At 37.6% G+C, this 22113-nt stretch overlaps 1 protein-coding gene across 4 annotated transcripts in view; it reads right to left on the bottom strand.

The window, feature by feature from the left end:
* Positions 1–1287: 1287 nt before the first annotated feature.
* LOC126259806 (DENN domain-containing protein 1A-like) overlaps positions 1288–22113 on the bottom strand; it is a 289351-nt gene continuing 268525 nt past the window's right edge. For all 4 annotated transcript variants that reach the window (XM_049956834.1, XM_049956836.1, XM_049956835.1 and 1 more), the window contains one exon: positions 1288–2142. In XM_049956834.1, coding sequence (XP_049812791.1) covers positions 1528–2142 — 615 coding nt within the window. In that variant the 3' untranslated portion in view covers positions 1288–1527. The remainder of the gene's footprint in view (positions 2143–22113) is intronic.

The raw sequence follows: 22113 nt of genomic DNA, 5'->3' as shown, positions 1-22113 counted from the left end.
AATATAGACAATGGAAAGAAGAACTGCTATTGGTTGCAAAATCTATTTTGTTACAGCAGATTTAAATTTTAACTATTACATAGTTGTCTTCAGTGCATTTACAACAACAGATGACATTACTCCAAAGTGACATGTAGTAAACAGTATTGGTTGGTGTAGAGTGTACAAGGGTCTAACATGATTTCATGTTAGACTCCCGTTGCTCTACAGCAACCAATATTGTTCTATGGGACACTATGGAATAATGTCACCTGTTGTTATAGCCACTGAAGATGACTATATCATAGCTGAAATTTAGATCTGCTGTAATAAAATTATGGATTTTGTGACTGATTGTTGTTTTTTTCTTCACTGTCCACTTTGGTTTATGTTAACAAGATCAACAGATGTCCTGTTGCCATACACTGTTTGCGGCACAACTTATTTCACAACTAGTGGTAGAATGGAAGCCAATAAAGTACTATAAACAAAAACATACTCGCTATGGAAATTACTTCTGTGATGCATTCAATCCACTTTATCTCATTTCCTCATCTCTAAATGAATGGACTCTGACTAAGAGATATTTTGATAAGAAGTTATACAACTGTGTCATTAATTCCTTCACATCTCAGATGAATGTGCATCCTATTGTATCCTCCCCTCATTCTACAGTATGTTAGTCCAAACTACATACTAGCAGTGATTGGTCTACTTGTAACGCAAATTTTGAATTTAAATGTGATGTGTGATGCTTAAACTGCATATTGTTAGTATTTAAGTCATAAAAGGTTCCTGCTTTTATTTTGCAGTGTACTCACATAATACATTCGACATACTATGATGCATTTGGACCATTTTCAGTGATGAAGTCAATTATTTACATACTTTTTTGCACAGCAGTGTTGATAGGCCAAAGAAGAAACACAGCTCCAAGTTACAGTGTAATAATTTAATGAATGATATGACACAAATAAGTTTTTTCAGTAATTTTATGCACATTAAAATATTTTCGGATGACTAGCTTTTACATGTATAATGCTCTTTCAGTTCAAAATCATTGCAAATAAAGCACTATTTGCAAAAGAACAGTTCAAACATTAATATACAGTTCAACATGACAACTGACAACTTTTAGCATTTCAACTGTAACTTTGTATCTCAGGCAGAAATAATGAAACACCAGAATAACATTTTTTTTTCCAAATGGGGCAGGGCAGAGCAAGTTTATTCACATGTTGCCTTTATCATCTGCTTTCTGCTGCCAACCTTGAGCTGCAACTGCGCCCCCCCCCCCCCCCCCACACACACACACACAAATGATTTTAAATATTTTTTTAAATATTTTATTAAAGACACCTTAATTTTAAAAAAGTAGGATTCTTGTGTATAGCATAAGTGTGCGCAATTTCACTCATTCTCTCATTCAGTCACGCATAACAAATATACTACATCATCCCTCATTTTGCAAGTTTACCAGCATTTTATTAATAATGCACTGGCCAGTGAGCAATATATAATATATACATTCAGGCCTCACCATTTGATTTAATCAAATTTTGTCCATTGAGTCTGTGATTTCTTTAACGTGGCATCACTTAGATCAACCAAATTTTCAAATATATTATTTGATTGCTGTACATTACTTGATGAATTAGGCTTTGTGTTGCCATTCTGAATGCTTAAGCTATTGAAATCTAAACCATACTCTCTTAGTAAATCTAGATCTTGACTGCTTGTTACTGCTCCAGAGACAGATGTTTGAGAGAAAGTCTTTGACGATGGGCTGGGGGCACTGAAAGTACAGTTTGTTGTCTTTTGAATATTTTTAGGATCTGCCGAGAAAAATGTGCTTTGACCTGTCTGCAGTCTGTTAGCAGCTAAAAGATGTGCTGTTGATGCTGAATAAAGAAAGCTTCTGTTGCCAGCTGGTGGTGGTGTACTTTCAAGGACAGGACTTTTCTCCATTGCTGATGGAACAAAATAAGGATATAAAGGGTTAGTTAGGCCTTCAAGAGCGATATGTTTCTGTGAAGATGGTTTGAAATTCCCAGCACTTGAAGAAATTCCATTATCACCTCCTTGGTCTCTTGATAACAGAGGATCAAAATCTTCATCACTGGGTGTAGAGTCCAGACGTATAAGATCAGCTTCTGCTCCAGGCTAAAGGATGACATAATGAAACACCATTAAACTCCTTTTTAAAAAATAAATTAATAAAAATGTCATGACACATATAAAAAGTTATAATAATTGGATAATTAATTATCATTTAAAACAATTCAATAATTCTTTGCACAATGCAGTATATGAACAAAAGAAAATGCCAAAATACAAGCATAATGGAAATAAAAGCAAACATTTTAATTCCCTTTGGCCATTAGCTGCATCTGCACATTTGACACATGTTATTGAGATAGTTTTTAGTTGTGGATTCACTAAATTACTTGTAAATCGAATTATAGCTGCCAGACTAACTGTATGGCTTGCTGAAAAACAGCTGAATACAACACAATAATAACCATCAGAAGATTCTAAAGAGTCCAGATGTAATGAAAAAGCGCACATTGAATTACTAACACTCTGACATTGTGAAATATTGTAGTGAGAAGAAATTGGGAACAGTGAAAATTCTTACACTTTTGTAAAAGGAAAGATAAGGTAATGTGTTGCAGCCATGATCTGTCCAATAATTTTGTGAGTGACTACATAAGACAAGACCAGATATTATCTCAAGGAAAAAACCTCTGAAGCCCTAGATCTGTTCCAGCTCGACAGCTCAGCTGGGCAGTTGTGGGCACTGGCAGGCAAGACTGAGTAAACAGCTTGCGCACTGCATGCAGTATCACACGTGGACAGGACTGGACAAGCAATTTACATACAGCACTGTGCACAAGACACTGGCCAGGGAGGAGACCATGTACAAGGCAATACAGGGTGACTGACTGATTATAAATAACAAAAAAAAAACATTAATAAAAGCCAAATGTACAAACATTTTATTTAGTTTGAAAAATACATTTCCGTTTACCTACAATTACTGAAATATAGGGTGTCAGTCCTTGAGCTATTGCAAATGAGAATACTCTAAAATGTTGGGCCATGCAGCGTTTCCTCTCTTCATTACAGAAAACAGCTGTTCACAACCATATGTTGAGCCAAAAATACATACAATGTCAGCAACATTTCTGTGTAATTTGCAGAAGTATTTTGCATGAAGATCACAATACTATCTTATCAAATTTATTATGGTGCAATATCTGTCCTTGAGCAGTACGCCATTTTGCAAATCTATCATTTCTAGTTACATTTCTGAAGGAACAGCATCTGGCACAACTAAAAATTGTGAGTGAAACAGTTTTAACTTGTTCTGCAGCCACCGCATGTCCTGAAATCACACCTGAAAACTTTGACGAAGTTGAACGATAATTTGTTGATAATCACCGAAACTTATTTCTTCAGACAACTGAGGGGATGAAAAAGTAGATTGAGAACTTTACCTCTCCTGAGCCAGCGGATTTAACACTTTCAGCACAAATGGTTTCCTGGTGCACAAAACAGTGTATGCTTGATATTTCTTTCCAAGCTTCCATCTTGATTTTTTTCCTTCAGATGAGTAATGAAACCTTGCTGACTCCCAACCATTTGCGCTGTACCATTAGTTGCCACAGAACAGACCCTATTCCATGGCAAGCAAGTTTTTACAGACTCACAGACAACCTTAAATATGTCATGATCTGTGGTTGTATGCTACACGGTCTCACATCTAGCAGCTCCTCAAAAACCTGTGGTTCCAAATTAATGCTTCTCACAAATATTGAAAGCTGAGCAACGTCTGTGACATCTGTGGTTTCATCAAGGACTAACGACAGAGCTATAAAAGTCTGGCACTTCTGCAGATCCAACAAGATACCATTTGCTTGTAGAACCAAACTCCTTCAAATCTTGTAACATCTGCTGGCACTAAGCACTTGAAGATGGTGAGCATACATGATTTCACCAAGGGACCCATTGAGAAGAATGTTCTAGTTGTTGCAATATGTGCAACTTTGTAGCTCGCTTGAAATGCAGCATCTGTTGAATCTTCATCAACATCAGTAATCGACTATAGTTCATAAAACATATGTAGTAAATGAAATCTGTATAGATACAGAAAAGAAGAAGAACTTATTCATTTGTCATATTTATTTATTTTGCGTCAGATTTATTTGTTGCTGAACATTGCCCTACAGTGTGACAAAAACTTATTTTCTTGCATTACTGTCCAGCTCATCTAACTGTGTAGCGTAAAGAGACATGTAGTGACACTGTACTTTCATATTCAGAACTTTGTGACACACAAGACACAGAGGCAACCCATTTTTCCCATTGGGAAGAAAAGTTTTTGTTTGTTGAGAAAAATTTTTTGATGCAAGTAATCTACCTCTATTTCTAACCAACATTTCAATAAATAGTATCAACACTAGGAATAAGAACAACTTGGCAAAAATGGCAGGGCTGCTTCTAGAACTCACTGTCATCACTACATCCACTATGAAGCACAAGCAACAGGCATGTAATGCAGCAGTGTGCATGCACAGTGAAATGACCATTGTGGGTGGTCTACTCCCAGCGCCTGCTCGCCGGGCAAGCCCATGAGTACCATGCCCCATGGGGCTGAGTTGGAACAACCTGCCCAAAATAGCAGTGACAGGTAAAGGAATTAAGGAGGAAAAGATGGTAGAAAGACAGGAAAGAAGGATGTGTGTTTGAATATTGGAATATGAGAACTGCAAATTAGAATTTCAGAAAATAGTAAAGAGAAACATACCAAGGGAAGAAATGCAGTCAATAATGGAAGAATGGACAAGGTTATAAAGAATTTTGGTGGAAGCTACAGAAAATGTGTGCAGAACAAACAGTGATACGAAAATGTGGAAAGAAACCCCCTAGTGGAATAATAGTGCAAGGGAGTAAGTCATAAAGAAAAATGAAGTATTTCACGAAAGAACAAAGGAAGCATGGAAGAAAAACACTGAGATGAAGAAAGTGGTTAAGAGAGAGGCAACACGACAGAAAAGGAAATGGATGCAAGTGCAGACAACAATGATGCAAGAGGACAGTGAGGGGCATAAGAAGGCCCCCCCACAAAATGGTGAAGGCTAATAAGAGAGGTCTGATGGAAAATGTCAGGATGATCAATAAAGAATCAAAAGAAGTTAAGAATGTACAGAAAAGCAAAGAGATGTTGAAGTAATATATTTTCCCAATGGAAAAGTGGAAGAGGAAAATGAGGAGCCACAGAATGTGGATGATGACAAGATGGATCTAACATGGACAGAAGTGGAGGAAGTGATAAAGACCCTGAAAGGAGGCACTGCATCTGGGCAGGATGAAATAAGTATGGAAATAGTGGGGGCATCTGGCACTGCTGGAGTGCAGTTGTTTTATCGTGTGATGAGAACAAACTGTATGGAAAGAAAAGACGATGCCCAAAGACTGGAAAAAAGGGATAATAGTGCCTGTTTTAAGAAGGGCTGTAGGAAACTGTCAAAATTATAGCCATCTTATTTTGCATGTCATGCTACCAAAGTATTCGAGAAGATTTTGGAAAAGAGAGAGCAGGAGATGGACAGAGAGGAATAATACGAATTTAACCCAGGAGGGTCATTGACTGTGGATCTAATATTTAGTACAATACAGTTCCACTAGAGACACTGCAAATATATTAAGGATTTACTAACAAATTTCCTGGACATTTAAAAGGAATATGATCATGCCAAAACAAGCAATATCTATGAAACCATTCAGAAAAAGGGGAATTGGAAGCCAGACTCTGAAAAGAATAAAGGAAATATATCAGTGAAATGTAAACTGTGTAAAGTAGGAGGAGAGAAGATGGAGTGGTCTGAAGAGAAAAATGAGACAAAGCGAGAGAATTAACAGTGTGGGGAAATGGAGGAGGAGAGGACAAGAAAACTGGGACAGTATGGACTGAAATTTAATTCAAAGAAGTGTGAAGTGATGGTGACTGCGAGAATAAGAATAGAGCATCAACAGATATTAATGTTAGAGGGCAACTACTAAAGAAAGAGGAAAGTTTCAAGTATCTGGGAAGCATAATAAAAACACAGCAGGAAAAATGGTAAGGATACAAATAAAGGGGAAAGCAAGACCATTAGTTTCCCGCAAAATGTAAAAAGCCTGGTCTGGAGCATGGACATAACATAAAAAAGTAAGCAAATGTAATATCAAGCCTACTGTGCATCAGAAACATGGGTAACAAAGAAAAGGCAGGTGAGCATAATACAGGCTTGCAAAATGGAATTTCAAAGAAGTAGAATACGATTTACTAGATGGATAGAATAAGGAACGACATGGCAAGAGAAATAGTGAAAGAGGAGCCTATGCAAGAGACCACAGAAAAGACAGATTAAGATGGTATAGATATGTTAAAAGAATGGAAGTTGATAGAATACCGAGACAGGCCCATGATATGACAAAAAAAAAAAAAGGCTCTGAGCACTATGGGACTTAACATCTGAGGTCATCAGTCCCCTAGAACTTAGAACTACTTAAACCTAACTAACCTAAGGACATCACACACATCCATGCCCGAGGCAAGATTCGAACCTGTGACCGTAGCGATCGCGTGGTTCCAGACTGAAGCGCCTAGAACCACTTGGCCAAAATGGCCGACGAAATGACAACAGGAGGCAAGAGACCTAGAGCGAGACCTAGAGACAGATGGATTGCTGGAGAGAAGGAATATATGACAAAGAGAGAAGGAGACTATGGCAGAATGCACAGAGAAATACCATGGAGGACAGAAAAACATGGAGGGGCTTATTTTCTAAACAAGACTCAGCCAGAGGATGACAACTGTAGAATATGACGATTCAGCAAAGAGAAAATTACCCAGGAACAAAAACTGGCATTGAGACCACCATACAAATAAAAGACAATGTAAAACACATTCATTCACAGCACCACTGACAAAAAGAGAGGAGAAACCCTGTGTACGTCAAGATGGATATACCATGTGCACAATGTTTATTTTTGGGAAATGATTACAGTGAAATAATTACTGGAAAGAGGTAAAAGAGAAAAAGTGGAAGGTCAGTTAGAAGAGGAGCAGTATGGCTTTCAATATGGTAGATCAACAATGGGTCTAATCTTTGGTATGAGACACAGACGGAAAGCATTTCTGGTGACGACATTTCTTTACTTGGTGAAGGTTTACGATAGTGTCTCTAGCGAAAAGGTATGGGAAACCTTGGAAGGAAAGGGAGTTGGAAAACAAACTATTGAAATTCTTCAAGCAATTCAAGACAAAAGCTTCAACTGTGTCCAGACCTAAGCAAACTATTGAAATTCTTCAAGCAATTCAAGACAAAAGCTTCAACTGTGTCCAGACCTAAGTTGGAAGAACTGATTGGTTTATGAATGTTATGGGGTTGAGACAACTGAGTGTGGCTTCACCATTTTTATTTATAATGATGGTGGATGAAATGTGAAAGAAGAGGAACAGAGATCAAGTTATGGCTTTTTGCTGCTGATACTGTGATGTGGGGAACCAACAGTAAGGATGTACAGGAAGAAATAGATATCTTAAGTGAAAAAAAAAAAATCAAGAAATATGGACTGAAATGCAATGTGGAGAAAAGCAAGACTATAGTGGTAACCAGTGGAAATAGACAAGGCAGAGAAGGCAACGGGCAAATTAATATTAAAGGATAAGAACTGAAACTGTGGATAACTTTAATATCTAGGAAATGTGATAATAGAGATCACAAGAATCGGGGAAGATCACTGCATTTTATCAGTGTATGGCATAGGGAGGTGATAATGAAGTGTAAGGTTAAGTGCAGCGGAAGACAAACTTTACATCCACACTGACACCTCAACAATGACAAGCCTGTGAAATGAAATTCCTAAGTAGTATTCGAGGTAAAATGAGGGGATGCAAGAGTGAGAAATGAAGATTTTAGGAATGAAATAAGAATAAGGTGTGGAAAAATTTCTGCTACCAGTCACAATAAAAGATTATTTATTCATCACATGACCAGTTTCGGGCTCGTGCCCATCCTCAGGTATTTACACATTCATGTACATGTTTATATTGCTGGGTATCACTTTTTGAATACAAAGAAAATTGTTTGCTGGTGACTAAACAGATTCAAGTGGAACAATTGTAAGTGGCAAGGCAGCATTTATCGAAAATATATCTGTACTTACATTCAGATGAAGTACCCTTATTATAATTATGCTGCAGTGACAGTTTTTCCATTCAGTTGCACATTTGTTACCATTTTATGTCCATGTTTCAGTTTTTTTTTTTAATTCTAGCTGTATATTTCACTACTGTGTCGTGGACTCGTGATAAACAATGTGTTTACATTCTAAAATGTAGGTTACGACCAAAGAACTTTGACATAGGAGGTGCAAAGATGTTGCTCAATACGAATAGGAAAGCTGAATGGGATATCTACATCTACATCTACATCCATACTCCGCAAGCCACCTGACGGTGTGTGGCGGAGGGTACCCTGAGTACCTCTATCGGTTCTCCCTTCTATTCCAGTCTCGTATTGCTCGTGGAAAGAAGGATTGTCGGTATGCTTCTATGTGGGCTCTAATCTCTCTGATTTTATCCTCATGGTCTCTTCATGAGATATACGTAGGAGGGAGCAATATACTGCTTGACTCTTTGGTGAAGGCATGTTCTCGAAACTTTAACAAAAGCCCGTACCGAGCTACTGAGCGTCTCTCCAGCAGAGTCTTCCACTGGAGTTTATCTATCATCTCCGTAGCGCTTTTGCGATTACTAAATGATCCTGTAACGAAGTGCGCTGCTCTCCGTTGGATCTTCTCTATCTCTTCTATCAACCCTATCTGTTATGGATCCCACACCGCTGAGCAGTATTCAAGCAGTGGGCGAACAAGCGTACTGTAACCTACTTCCTTTGTTTTTGGATTGCATTTCCTTAGGATTCTTCCAATGAATCTCAGTCTGGCATCTGCTTTACCGACTATCAACTTTATATGATCATTCCATTTTATATCACTCCTAATGCGTACTCCCAGATAATTTATGGAATTAACTGCTTCCAGTTGCTGACCTGCTATTTTGTAGCTAAACGATAAGGGATCTATCTTTCGATGTATTCGCAGCACATTACACTTGTCTACATTGAGATTAAATTGCCATTCCCTGCACCATGTGTCAATTCGCTGCGGATCCTCCTGTATTTCAGTACAATTTTCCATTGTTGCAACCTCTCGATACACCACATCATCATCTGCAAAAATCCTCAGTGAACTTCCGATGTCATCCACAAGGTCATTTATGTATATTGTGAATAGCAACGGTCCTATGACACTCCCCTGTGGCACACCTGAAATCATTCTCACTTCGGAAGACTTCTCTCCATTGAGAATGACATGCTGCGTTCTGTTATCTAGGAACTCTTCAATCCAATCACACAATTGGTCTGATAGTCCATATGCTCTTAGTTTGTTCATTAAACGACTGTGGGGAACTGTATCGAACGCCTTGCGGAAGTCAAGAAACACGGCATCTACCTGTGAACCCATGTCTATGGCCCTCTGAGTCTCGTGGAGGAATAGCGCGAGCTGTGTTTCACATGACTGTCTTTTTTGAAACCCATGCTGATTCCTACAGAGTAGATTTCTAGTCTCCAGAAAAGTCATTATACTCTAACATAATACGTGTTCCAAAATTCTACAACTGATCGACGTTAGAGATATAGGTCTATAGTTCTGCACATCTGTTCGACGTCCCTTCCAATCCTTTGGAACGCTACGCTCTTCTAGAGACCTACGGTACACCGCTGCAAGAAGGGGGGCAAGTTCCTTCGCGTACTCTATGTAAAATCGAACTGGTATCCCATCAGGTCCAGCGGCCTTTCCTCTTCTGAGCGATTGTAATTGTTTCTCTATCCCTCTGTCGTCTATTTCTAATCTACCATTTTGTCATCTGTACAACAATCTAGAGAAGGAACTACAGTGCAGTCTTCCTCTGTGAAACAGCTTTGGAAAAAGACATTTAGTATTTCGGCCTTTAGTCTGTCATCCTCTGTTTCAGTACCATTTTGGTCACAGAGTGTCTGGACATTTTGTTTTGATCCACCTACTGCTTTGACATAAGACCAAAATTTCTTAGGATTTTCTGCCAAGGCAGTACATAGAACTTTACTTTCGAATTCATTGAACGCCTCTCGCATAGCCCTCCTCACACTACATTTTGCTTCACGTAATTTTTGTTTGTCTGCAAGGCTTTGGCTATGTTTATGTTTGCTGTGAAGTCCCTTTGCTTCCGCAGCAGTTTTCTAACTCGGTTGTTGTACCATGGTGGCTCTTTTCCATCTCTTACGATCTTGCTTGGCACATACTCATCTAACGCATATTGTACGATGGTTTTGAACTTTGTCCACTGATCCTCAACACTATCTGTACTTGAGACAAAACTTTTGTGTTGAGCCGTCAGGTACTCTGCTTTTTGTCACTTTCGCTAAACAGAAAAATCTTTCTACCTTTTTTAATATTTCTATTTACGGCTGAAATCATCGATGCAGTAACCGCTTTATGATCTGACTCCCTGTTCTGCGTTAACTGTTTCAAACAGTTCGGCCTGTTTGTCACCAGAAGTTCTAATATGTTATCGCCACGAGTCGGTTCTCTGTTTAACTGCTCAAGGTAGTTTTCAGATAAAGCACTTAAAAAACTGTCACTGGATTCTTTGTCCCTGCCACCCGTTATGAACGTTTGAGTCTCCCAGTCTATATCCGGCAAATTAAAATCTCCACCCAGAACTATAACTGAGAAGAAAAGGTTAAAATGGCTTGAGAGAATGTAAGATGGAAGAATACCAAAATGAATGATTGGAGGTCACATTTAAGGGCAAGAAGGAGACCCAGAGCAAGATTGGTTGACTCAATAAAGACTAGTTTAAGACAAAGGAATAACAGTTACAGAAGATGAATAATGAAAAGAGAGGGGAAAGTGACTAAGTACCATAAATGTCCCAATCTGGCCTGGATGGTTCTTGGTATCAGTTCCAGTAATTATGAATTCTCTGAGTATGCAGCTTCTATCTCTTGCTCTCTCTTGCATTTCGAGACAGATACTGAATTCTCATGAGATGTTCGATATTTCATATCAGCTTCTGCCAAGAAAAATTTGAACACATCTTTAATTACTGCTGTTAAATACAATGTTTTCTTGGTCTTTTTGGAGGTGTAGAAGATGGACAAATGGCAGTGAGGCAGGCATTCCCAGATAATGGTGACATCACGTGAGGAGTTCAAGCAGAAATAAGAGAACTTCAATGGAGATGAAGACTGAAAGAAAGAAATAGTTGAAGTATAAACGTGGTACATGACTATAAAGTAACACCAGTTAATGTAATTACCATGTTGAAATAATTATTAATTTCATTGACAATAATTAATAGCTAAAGTATTTCCATCTGTGTAAACAGAAACTTCAAGAACAACAGATGACTTAAGTAGGTACATCAGAATAATCATTTTCGCATATGTAATCACAGCTTTTAAACCTCAAGATACGGAAACGAAGAGGGCCCATATTGTTCTCAGGGAACTTTTTTTCCAACTGGTTGGTATGTGACCTTACACAGTTTCAACAAAAACTGCTAAGGGCTGTGATGAATAATTTTCTGATCAGCCATATCTTAAGACTTGTTTAAAGGGTGACAAATAGGTAGGTCAGGGAAGAAATGGAATATGTTGTGCTCAAAAAGGTGCACTCCTGTAACTTGCTAAGTAGCAAGGCATTATGCTGCTGAAATGTTCCATCTATAAAAGCAAAAGGTAGGGGTAAAACCTTTTGCACTGAAACTAAGTTAAAGGCAGGTTACCATGAATACATAAGAATTAAGATCCCATGTTTTATATTTGCATCTTGCTTTTGACATATGTGGTACTTCCTTCACTTTCGCAAAGCTGCAGTCAGACAGTTCTGCTAAGCACTGCCTTCTAAAGGCTGGCAGTATTGTTCTGAGAATAGGCATTTAAAAACTATCAAGTCAACACATGTTTACACATGGCCTTATCCAGTTCTTGTATTCTCCTGTGTTCAGGTGTTATTTTTATTTCTCTAGTTTTACTGTATGTAGTGCTTACAATAGCACTATCCCATTTCAGTTCAAGATAAACATATTGAATCAGGTCATCTGTAGCACTTGTGCCAGACTTCAATCAGATCAAACCTTTATCACGTACACACCTCGTACAATTAAAGACTGTGACATAGGTGAGTTGTCTATTCCAACAGACTTAAAAAATTAATCTACGGTTATAATACACATTGTGTTACTTCTTCATAAAGATACTATGACAACGTATTTATCATTCAACAAAATGGTCTATGGTTATAATACACATGGTGTTACATCCTCAGACAGATACTTTGTATTTTACATGGTTATCATTCAAGTAATTGTCTATACTACAGAAGCATTCAGTTACTGTAGTAGCATTTGCTTTTCAGATATTCTTCCAGGTCTGTGTCAGTACTTATTAGTCTTGGGTCACTCTTCCCATTCCAGATCTTATTTATAAATTTCATGTCCATGTAATGTGGAGTTTTTTCATGTAGTTTTAACCTGTGGCTAGATAACACGTAACTTACTCTATGTCTAGTCTCATACTGATGCAAGAAGCAGTGGTCCCAGAAAAAATATATACATGCTTGGAATGGACATTAAATTTATCTTTTGAAACGAAGATCTGCAGTCCCCCCCCCCCCCCCCCTCGCCCACTCTTTCTCTTTTTTTTAGTGCCACTGTGGCTCAGATGACCTTTTTCTGTAGTCTAAAAGCTTTGAGTAAATTAGTTACATTAGAACCACCCCAAAACTATACTATACCTAATTACTGAAGCAAAATATGCATAATGTTGAGTTTTTTTACAGCTCAATCAGTGATATTGTTCACATGCCCACTCTAATAGTAAACGGTTGTGAAAACACACTCAACCTCTTGCCAACTAATAATCCTGAGCTAGTAATGAGCATCAAAACAGATACAGGGATTAGTGAACATAGGGTTGTCGTAGCAAGACTGACTACCGTAACTTTAAAATTCAACAAAAATAAATGAAAAATATACTCATTCAAAAAAGCAGATTAAAATTCCTTGATGCCTTCCTGAGAGACAATTTCCACTCCTTCCAAATTTACAATGTACGTATAGACCAGATGGGGCTCGAATTCAAAAAGTAATACTGACAGCAATTGAGATATTTATACAAAATAAATTAACAATTGGTGGAACTAATCCCAGTTGGTACATAAAACAGGTCAAAACACTGTTGCAGAAACAATGAAAAAAGCATTCCAAATTCAAACGAATAGTTCCCACCATGAAACTCTGTCTTGAGACCTGGCAGAAAATCCACAGAGATTCTAGTTGTTTGTGAAGTATGTTAGCCCCAAGACACAATCAATGCCTTGTCTATGCGATAGAAATGGCAATACTAACAATGGAATTGCTGCTAAAGCAGAGTTATAAACACAGTGTTCCGAAATTCATTCATCAAAGACAACAAAACAAATATTCCAGAATTTGAATGAAAAACAGCTGCCAACATAAGTAAGTAAGAAGCAGATATCCTTGGAGTAGTGAAGTAACTTGAATCACTTAATAAAAGCAAGTCTTCTGGTTCACACTGAATATCAATTAGGTTTCTTTCGGAGTATGCTGATGCAATAGCTCTGTACATAACTGTATACAACCACTCACTTGATGAAAGATCTGTACCCAAAGACTGCATGCACAGATCACAACAATAGTCAAGAAAGGTTACAGGAGTAATCCCCTAAATTTCAGGTGCATATCATTAATGTCGATATGCAACAGAATTTGGAACACATACTGTGTTTGAACATTATGAATTACCTTGAAGAGGACAGTTTCTTGACGAAGTCAACACAGATTTAGAAAACAACGTTCTTGTGAAAACACAACACACAGTGTTGAATGCTGCCGACAAGGGATTTACAACTGATTCCATGTTTCTAGAATTCCACAAGGCTTTTGACACTGTACCTCACAAGTGGCTTATAATCAAACTGCATGCTTATGGTCTATTGTCTCAGTTATGTGACTGGATTTGTTATTGTCTGTCAGAGGGGAGACACACTTCATAGTAATTGATGCACAGTCATCAAGTAAAACAGAAGTAATTTCTAGTGTTCCCCAATGTAGTGTTATAGACCCTCTGCTGTTCCTTATCTACATAAATGATTTAGGAGAAAATCTGAGCAGCCATCTTAGGTTGTTTGCAGATCATGCTGTCATTTAACGTCTATTTAAAGTCATCAGAAGATCAAAACCAATTGCAAAATCATTTAGATATCTGTATGTTGCAAAAATTGGCAACACATCTTCTAAAGAGACTACTTACACTGCACTTGTCTATCCTCTTTTGGAGTAATGTTGCGCAATGTGGGATCCTTACCATATAGGATTAACAAAGTAAATTGAGAAAGTTCAAAGAAGAGTAGCATGTTTTGTATTATTGAGAAATAGGGGAGAGGATGTCATGGACATGGTACAGGATTTGGGGTGGACATCATTAAAACAAAGGCATTTCTCACTGCAGCGGGAAATATATAGGTGTTTGTTTTTTCCATGCACTGTTCACAAGTGGAACAACAGATAATTATTGTTAAGGTGGATCGATGAACCCTCCGCCAGGCACATAAGAATGATTTGTAGTGTATCGATCTAGGTGCAGATGTAGATGTGGTTGTAGATATTATATAATACATTCATGACACAAATGAGACTGTTCCACCTACTCAGTACACTGTCCACATGATAACTCCACAATATATTATTTCCTAGCACACCAAGGAATCTTACTCAGTTTCAATGTCCAGTTTTTTGACCATATAATGTATTTCATTTACACATTGTGCAGATTGTTGTGTGGTGAAATTAGAAATTTCTGTTTATGCGAAGTTTAATGTAAAATTATTATTTTTGATCCAAGGCTCTGCTTCCCCAAATGTCTCCTCAATACGAGAGACTATTGCTGTTAAGTATTCTGTATACAAGGTGGTATTGGACAGAACCTGGCATGGCATATCATGTATATATTACAAAAGTAGTAGCAGTCCTAATACTGAACATTGCAGAACACCTAATTGTGTGTAATACCAATTGCTGTGGCTTGTTGGCTCTTGATAACCACTATTCAATACTGCTTTTGGAACTCAGGTTCATACAAATTCTTAATTATTATGTACTTTTTATTTTAATCATATTGGACCGAAGCTAATGAAGAAATTGGATATTGTTTTCCAATTTTTATCATGGATGAATATTTCCATTTCCTCCAAGATGTCCATTTTTCTAGCTCTTCACTGAAGTAAGCTGTACTTTATGGTCATTAGCTATTGTAACACTGTGTCCGGTTTCATCCATATGGTTCACTACAGCTGACTTGTTATGCTTATCAAGTCTGAAACTGTCACTATGTGCTTTAGCTGATTGCGAGATGTCATGCACCAGTTTCTTCCTTAGGTTGTAGGTGACAGCAAAAGTGATCCTGGTATCTGTTTTCTTACACAAATTGACAATTTTGTCTGTATTTCACCCTAAATGTGGTATAGTTACATGCGTAGGTTTTTGTCATTGACGTTGTTGTTGTTGTTGTTGGTGGTGGTGGTCATGTTAATTTGTTTGCTTTTGCTTTTTGTTGTGTGTTGTAAAAGTGCATCTATTTCATGTTCATAATAAACACTGTTATGTGCAATGGATTTGATTGTGTTCATTTCTGTCTTTGTTCAGGCCGCTACTTGTTTCTACCAAACAGTGCAGCTGCTTGTAATGCCATGTTTTAAGTGTCTCTTGCAAGTTTATGAACAGTAGTTAATGAGATCCAATAAGCCATAGCAATTGAGGCATCTTAACACACTAAAAGAAGGAAGTGATTTCGTAAGAACAAAGTGAGTGATTACAGTACTTACAATTCTTTATGCGAACAGCAGACCAACAAACAAAATGAATACTCCCTCCTATTAGATTATCTATCCCTTTCTCCAAAAGATGACAACAGCACATGCCATGACTGTACAGTATAAGTTTAATGTCTGTCTGTCTGTATTTTTGCTAACTGTTTTTATATTGTCACTTCTGTCAGAACATGAGGTTTACATTTTGAAACATGTTGCTTCATTAAATAATTTAAGTAAGTCAACAAATATTTTGATCAGTAGTGAACACTGAAAACCTTTTCATATTTTTGAAACACTGATGTTCGATTAACAGTTGACATGGCTTTAAATTGAATTTAGGTTTGATAATGATACAAGTAGTGCTGGATGGTCTGATTCTCCTAAATCTAAAATAAATTTTTCTTTTACACTATAATTGTAACTACACCAGTTGAAGCAGTTGTTGTTGCTCTGGTACATTGGTCATAATATAGATTTAAGTCATTCATGGCTATCAGGTTCTTTAAATGTGAATCACATTTGCTATCAGTTCTTACATCTATGTGGAAGTCAGCCATACAACTGCTTTCTTATTCAGTTTTTCTGTTTTTAATTTATGTAACAGTGTTAAATTTACCTAGGAATTACAGAGCTTATATTATACCCTGCGATACTGATGATATGCTGATGCTATACTTTTTTTAGCAACAGTAGAACTCTTAACACACAATGCTTTTTAGGCAAATTCATTTATGATGTTTACAGCTACAGTGGTCATTTAAGATCTTTTTACTTACAATACAAAATTAATTCTTCCTCAGAGGATGATGTCAGCTATGTGATTTAAGGGGAAATGTCACACTACAAACAAAATTACAGTTCAACGCTACCAAGTGTAACTGTTATGACATACAATTCAAGATTCCGAGTTGAGGTTGCACGTAAAGTCTGAAAGAGTGAGAAAAGGACAACTAAAATGTGCAAAGTCACTGTGTTGCAGCCAAAGTATAGAAAAAAGGAATGACAATGATACAATAACAACATTTATTTTAAATCAGAATGTGACATACTACATCAGATGATAATTTTGGTAATAAGAGAAATCAACACTGTAATGTGAGGCTCGAATTGACATTTGATAGATAAGAAGGGATTATCATTCAGTACCGTTGACATTAGTAGGTCATCAAGTGGAACAGTGTGATTTGATGTTGTTACAAACTAAAAACAAACATTGCAATGAAAATCTCACTTTAAAAATACTACAAGAAGTCAGGGCTGCCTTGAATGAGTCTAAATTAGAACACATTTTCTTCCTCACTCAAGAAGACAGTGTGAGTAAATAGTGATAGAACAATTCAAAAACAAATGCTATGTTACATGGCAATGCAGAACAATGAATAAAGGTCATGGGTACAACTGGTGAATGGTGAGTTCCTACTAAGCATAAGGAAATTCCACTGTGACCCATTCTTTCTCACGATGTGACAATTTTATCATCATTAAGAAAGAAATGCTTAGGATGTACAGAAATGAATGTGTGTTATTACAGAACTAAGTTTACATCGCGTTTGGTATGGAGCAATTTCACTCGGTGTTTTCTTTGTGCATCTGTGTTTCCTAACACAAGAATGTACTTGACTGCCCCTCCTTTCCACATCCAAATTAAGCCTTTAGCAGGGCCTGTTCACAGAGGTAGATGGTTAAGATGGTCACCTAGTGACACAATGCAGTGCCGAATGTACCATGAATATATTCTTCAGAAATGATAACCGAATCTGAGTAAAATCAAGAGAGAATGAGGAGGATATGGCCTGTAGGTGTAAGATTTCACCAATGTTATATTACACCATAACAAATGCTCCCAATATAAAACTGCTATGGACTGCAGATATGGTGTGCAGATGTCCTTGACTGTTTCAACCCTCGAGCTGCAGATGACACGCATGTGCACATTCAGCTCTTTTCATACAATTCCATGAAACAACATGCTGTTATTGCACAGGATATAATTTCTGGGCTATTTGTATCTTGGAAGTCACTCATTTTCCCATTGAATCTTTTTCTGTTGCTCTGGAACAATGGGAGTCACATTTTACACATTCTCAAACCTCACACACACAATTATAAATATATATTCCCACACCAGAAATTTTGTAACTATTTTGGTGAGCTTGTGTATGTAACCTTGCTTCAAGGTGTACTACATTCAGAAAAATTAACAGTAATTTATCCTGCGTTTATTTTATACACAGAATGCAATTATCCTATTTCCCACATTGTTGTTGTTGTTGTTGTTGTGGTCTTCAGTCCTGAGACTGGTTTGATGCAGCTCTCCATGCTACTCTATCCTGTGCAAGCTTCTTCATCTCCCAGTACTTACTGCAACCTACATCCTTCTGAATCTACTTAGTGTATTCATCTCTTGGTCTCCCTCTACGATTTTTACCTTCCACGCTACCCTCCAGTGCTAAATTTGTGATCCCTTGATGCCTCAAAACATGTCCTACCAACCGATCCCTTCTTCTAGTCAAGTTGTGCCACAAACTTCTCTTCTCCCCAATCCTATTCAATACCTCCTCATTAGTTACGTGATCTACCCACCTTATCTTCAGCATTCTTCTGTAGCACCACATTTCGAAAGCTTCTATTCTCTTCTTGTCCAAACTGGTTATCGTCCATGTTTCACTTCCATACATGGCTACACTCCATACAAATACTTTCAGAAACGACTTCCTGACACTTAAATCTGTACTCGATGTTAACAAAATTCTCTTCTTCAGAAACGTTTTCCTTGCCATTGCCAGTCTACATTTTATATCCTCTCTACTTCGACCATCATCAGTTATTTTACTCCCTAAATAGCAAAACTCCTTTACTACTTTAAGTGTCTCATTTCCTAATCTAATCCCCTCAGCATCACCCGATTTAATTTGACTACATTCCATTATCCTCGTTTTGTTTTTGTTGATGTTCATCTTATATCCTCCTTTCAAGACACTGTCCATTCCGTTCAACTGCTCTTCCAAGTCCTTTGCTGTCTCCGACAGAATTACAATGTCATCGGCGAACCTCAAAGTTTTTACTTCTTCTCCATGAATTTTAATAGCTACTCCGAATTTTTCTTTTGTTTCCTTTACTGCTTGCTCAATATACAGATTGAATAACATCGGGGAGAGGCTACAACCCTGTCTCACTCCTTTCCCAACCACTGCTTCCCTTTCATGCCCCTCGACTCTTATAACTGCCATCTGGTTTCTGTACAAATTGTAAATAGCCTTTCGCTCCCTGTATTTTATCCCTGCCACCTTCAGAATTTGAAAGAGAGTATTCCAGTTAACGTTGTCAAAAGCTTTCTCTAAGTCTACAAATGCTAGAAACGTAGGTTTGCCTTTTCTTAATCTTTCTTCTAAGATAAGTCGTAAGGTTAGTATTGCCTCACATGTTCCAACATTTCTACGGAATCCAAACTGATCTTCCCCGAGGTCCGCTTCTACCAGTTTTTCCATTCGTCTGTAAAGAATTCGCGGTAGTATTTTGCAGGTGTGACTTATTAAACTGATAGTTCGGTAATTTTCACATCTGTCAACACCTGCTTTCTTTGGTATTGGAATTATTATATTCTTCTTGAAGTCTCAGGGTATTTCGCCTGTCTCATACATCTTGCTCACCAGATGGTAGAGTTTTGTCAGGACTGGCTCTCCCAAGGCCATCAGTAGTTCTAATGGAATGTTGTCTACTCCCGGGGCCTTGTTTCGACTCAGGTCTTTCAGTGCTCTGTCAAACTCTTCACGCAGTATCGTATCTCCCATTTCATCTTCATCTACATCCTCTTCCATTTCCATAATATTGTCCTCAAGTACATCGCCCTTGTATAAACCCTCTATATACTCCTTCCACCTTTCTGCCTTCCCTTCTTTGCTTAGAACTGGGTTGCCATCTGAGCTCTTGATATTCATACAAGTGGTTCTCTTCTCTCCAAAGGTCTCTTTAATTTTCCTGTAGGCAGTATCTATCTTACCCCTAGTGAGACAAGCCTCTACATCCTTACATTTGTCCTCTAGCCATCCCTGCTTAGCCATTTTGCACTTTCTGTTGATCTCATTTTTGAGACGTTTCTATTTATTTTTGCCTGCTTCATTTACTGCATTTTTATATTTTCTCCTTTCATCAATTAAATTCAATATTTCTTCTGTTACCCAAGGATTTCTATTAGCCCTCGTCTTTTTACCTACTTGATCGTCTGCTGCCTTCACTACTTCATCCCTCAGAGCTACCCATTCTTCTTCTACTGTATTTCTTTCCCCCATTCCTGTCAATTGTTCCCTTATGCTCTCCCTGAAACTCTCTACAACCTCTGGTTCTTTCAGTTTATCCAGGTCCCATCTCCTTAAATTCCCACCTTTTTGCAGTTTCTTCAGTTTCAATCTGCAGTTCATAACCAATAGATTGTGGTCAGAATCCACATCTGCCCCTGGAAATGTCTTACAATTTAAAACCTGGTTCCTAAATCTCTGTCTTACCATTATATAATCTATCTGATACCTATTAGTATCTCCAGGATTCTTCCAGGTATACAGCCTTCTTTTATGATTCTTGAACCAAGTGTTAGCTATGATTAGGTTATGCTCTGTGCAAAATTCTACAAGGCGGCTTCCTCTTTCATTTCTTCCCCCCAATCCATATTCACCTACTATGTTTCCTTCTCTCCCTTTTCCTACTGACGAATTCCAGTCACCCATGACTATTAAATTTTCGTCTCCCTTCACTACCTGAATAATTTCTTTTATCTCGTCATACATTTCATCAATTTCTTCATCATCTGCAGAGCTAGTTGGCATATAAACTTGTACTACTGTAGTAGGCATGGGCTTTGTGTCTATCTTGGCCACAATAATGCGTTCACTATGCTGTTTGTAGTAGCATTATATGTGTTAAATGTCAATTCAAAATCAATTCTAAAATCAGTTTTTGGTTTTCTTTTACATTCATTTTACACAATCCTTATAACTATTCTAACCAGTGGACAAAATTGGTCTGTGATTTTATACAGAAAAATTGGAAAATCATCCGCAGTTGGAGGGTTTTCTTTTCTTTTTTTTTTCTTTTTCTTTTTTTTTTCTTTTTTCTTTTTTTTTAAATAAACTTCTCAAATGGAGTTGCTCATGGAAGAGATATTTTGTAATGCATGTAGTACAGTTATGATTAATCCCAAATTCTGACATTTTCCTTGTGGCACGTTGACAGAGCTCAGAGAAAAATTTTTTTGAAAGTAAAAGGCTGCAAAAAGCAAGTTCAAGTTTACAAAATGTAATGGAGGAGATCCACAAGAATACATGCAACCAATGTCTCACACACAGAATATTTTACCACTTTTTTGGAAAATGTGTATCATAATGTGCTTCTAGTCATATATATGTAAGATTGAATTCCAACACATCAAACCTATGCTTGTATTTCTTAAGCACCCTATATGAGAGGCAAGAAACTGGAGGCACTAGATGCTACTATCAAAGCTTCTACAACATTTGTAAGAGGAGTTCTATGACAGACTTGTTTAGCTAACAAAAGGGAAAGTGACAAGCAACATCTTGCCAATCTGAAAAGACACCACTACTTTTCATGAAGAGCATTACATGAAAGGGAGGATTCTAAAAAATGGCTTCATTCAATAGAAAGAACTTAACATGCGGGTCTTCAGTTTCTCCCACCATTATGGCAAAATAATCCACAGATGTACTGTTGGCTGTTGAAGTCTTTACAGCACAATATCTTGGCAACAGATCCTGCCATCCCCTTCAGGTATGCTGACAAACTGACCGTACACTCAGCGGCCACTTATACCCTCACACCACAGCCATCCATCCCAGTGTTCCATCTATGTCAGTTCAGCTGTACACCTGACAACAACAACAGAATTGGACCATAAAAAATATTGTGCCCACTGCACAACAGCAGATGGCAGTTCACTCAGAGATTATTTTGTCAAACGTAATATAGACAGCAACAACGAGGTGAAAAATCTGCTATTTTGGCCTGCAGTGTAGCATAATTATTCCATGTATTTCATGTACTTGCACATTTCAAGATTGCACACAAAATTCCACATATGGCGACATGGCAGCCTATTCATTTTTATGTCAGGATCTCTCTCTCTCTCTCTCTCTC

Source organism: Schistocerca nitens, chromosome 5, assembly GCF_023898315.1.
Source record: "Schistocerca nitens isolate TAMUIC-IGC-003100 chromosome 5, iqSchNite1.1, whole genome shotgun sequence".
Lineage (NCBI taxonomy): Eukaryota > Metazoa > Arthropoda > Insecta > Orthoptera > Acrididae > Schistocerca > Schistocerca nitens.
This window is presented reverse-complemented; position numbering and strand designations above follow the sequence as displayed.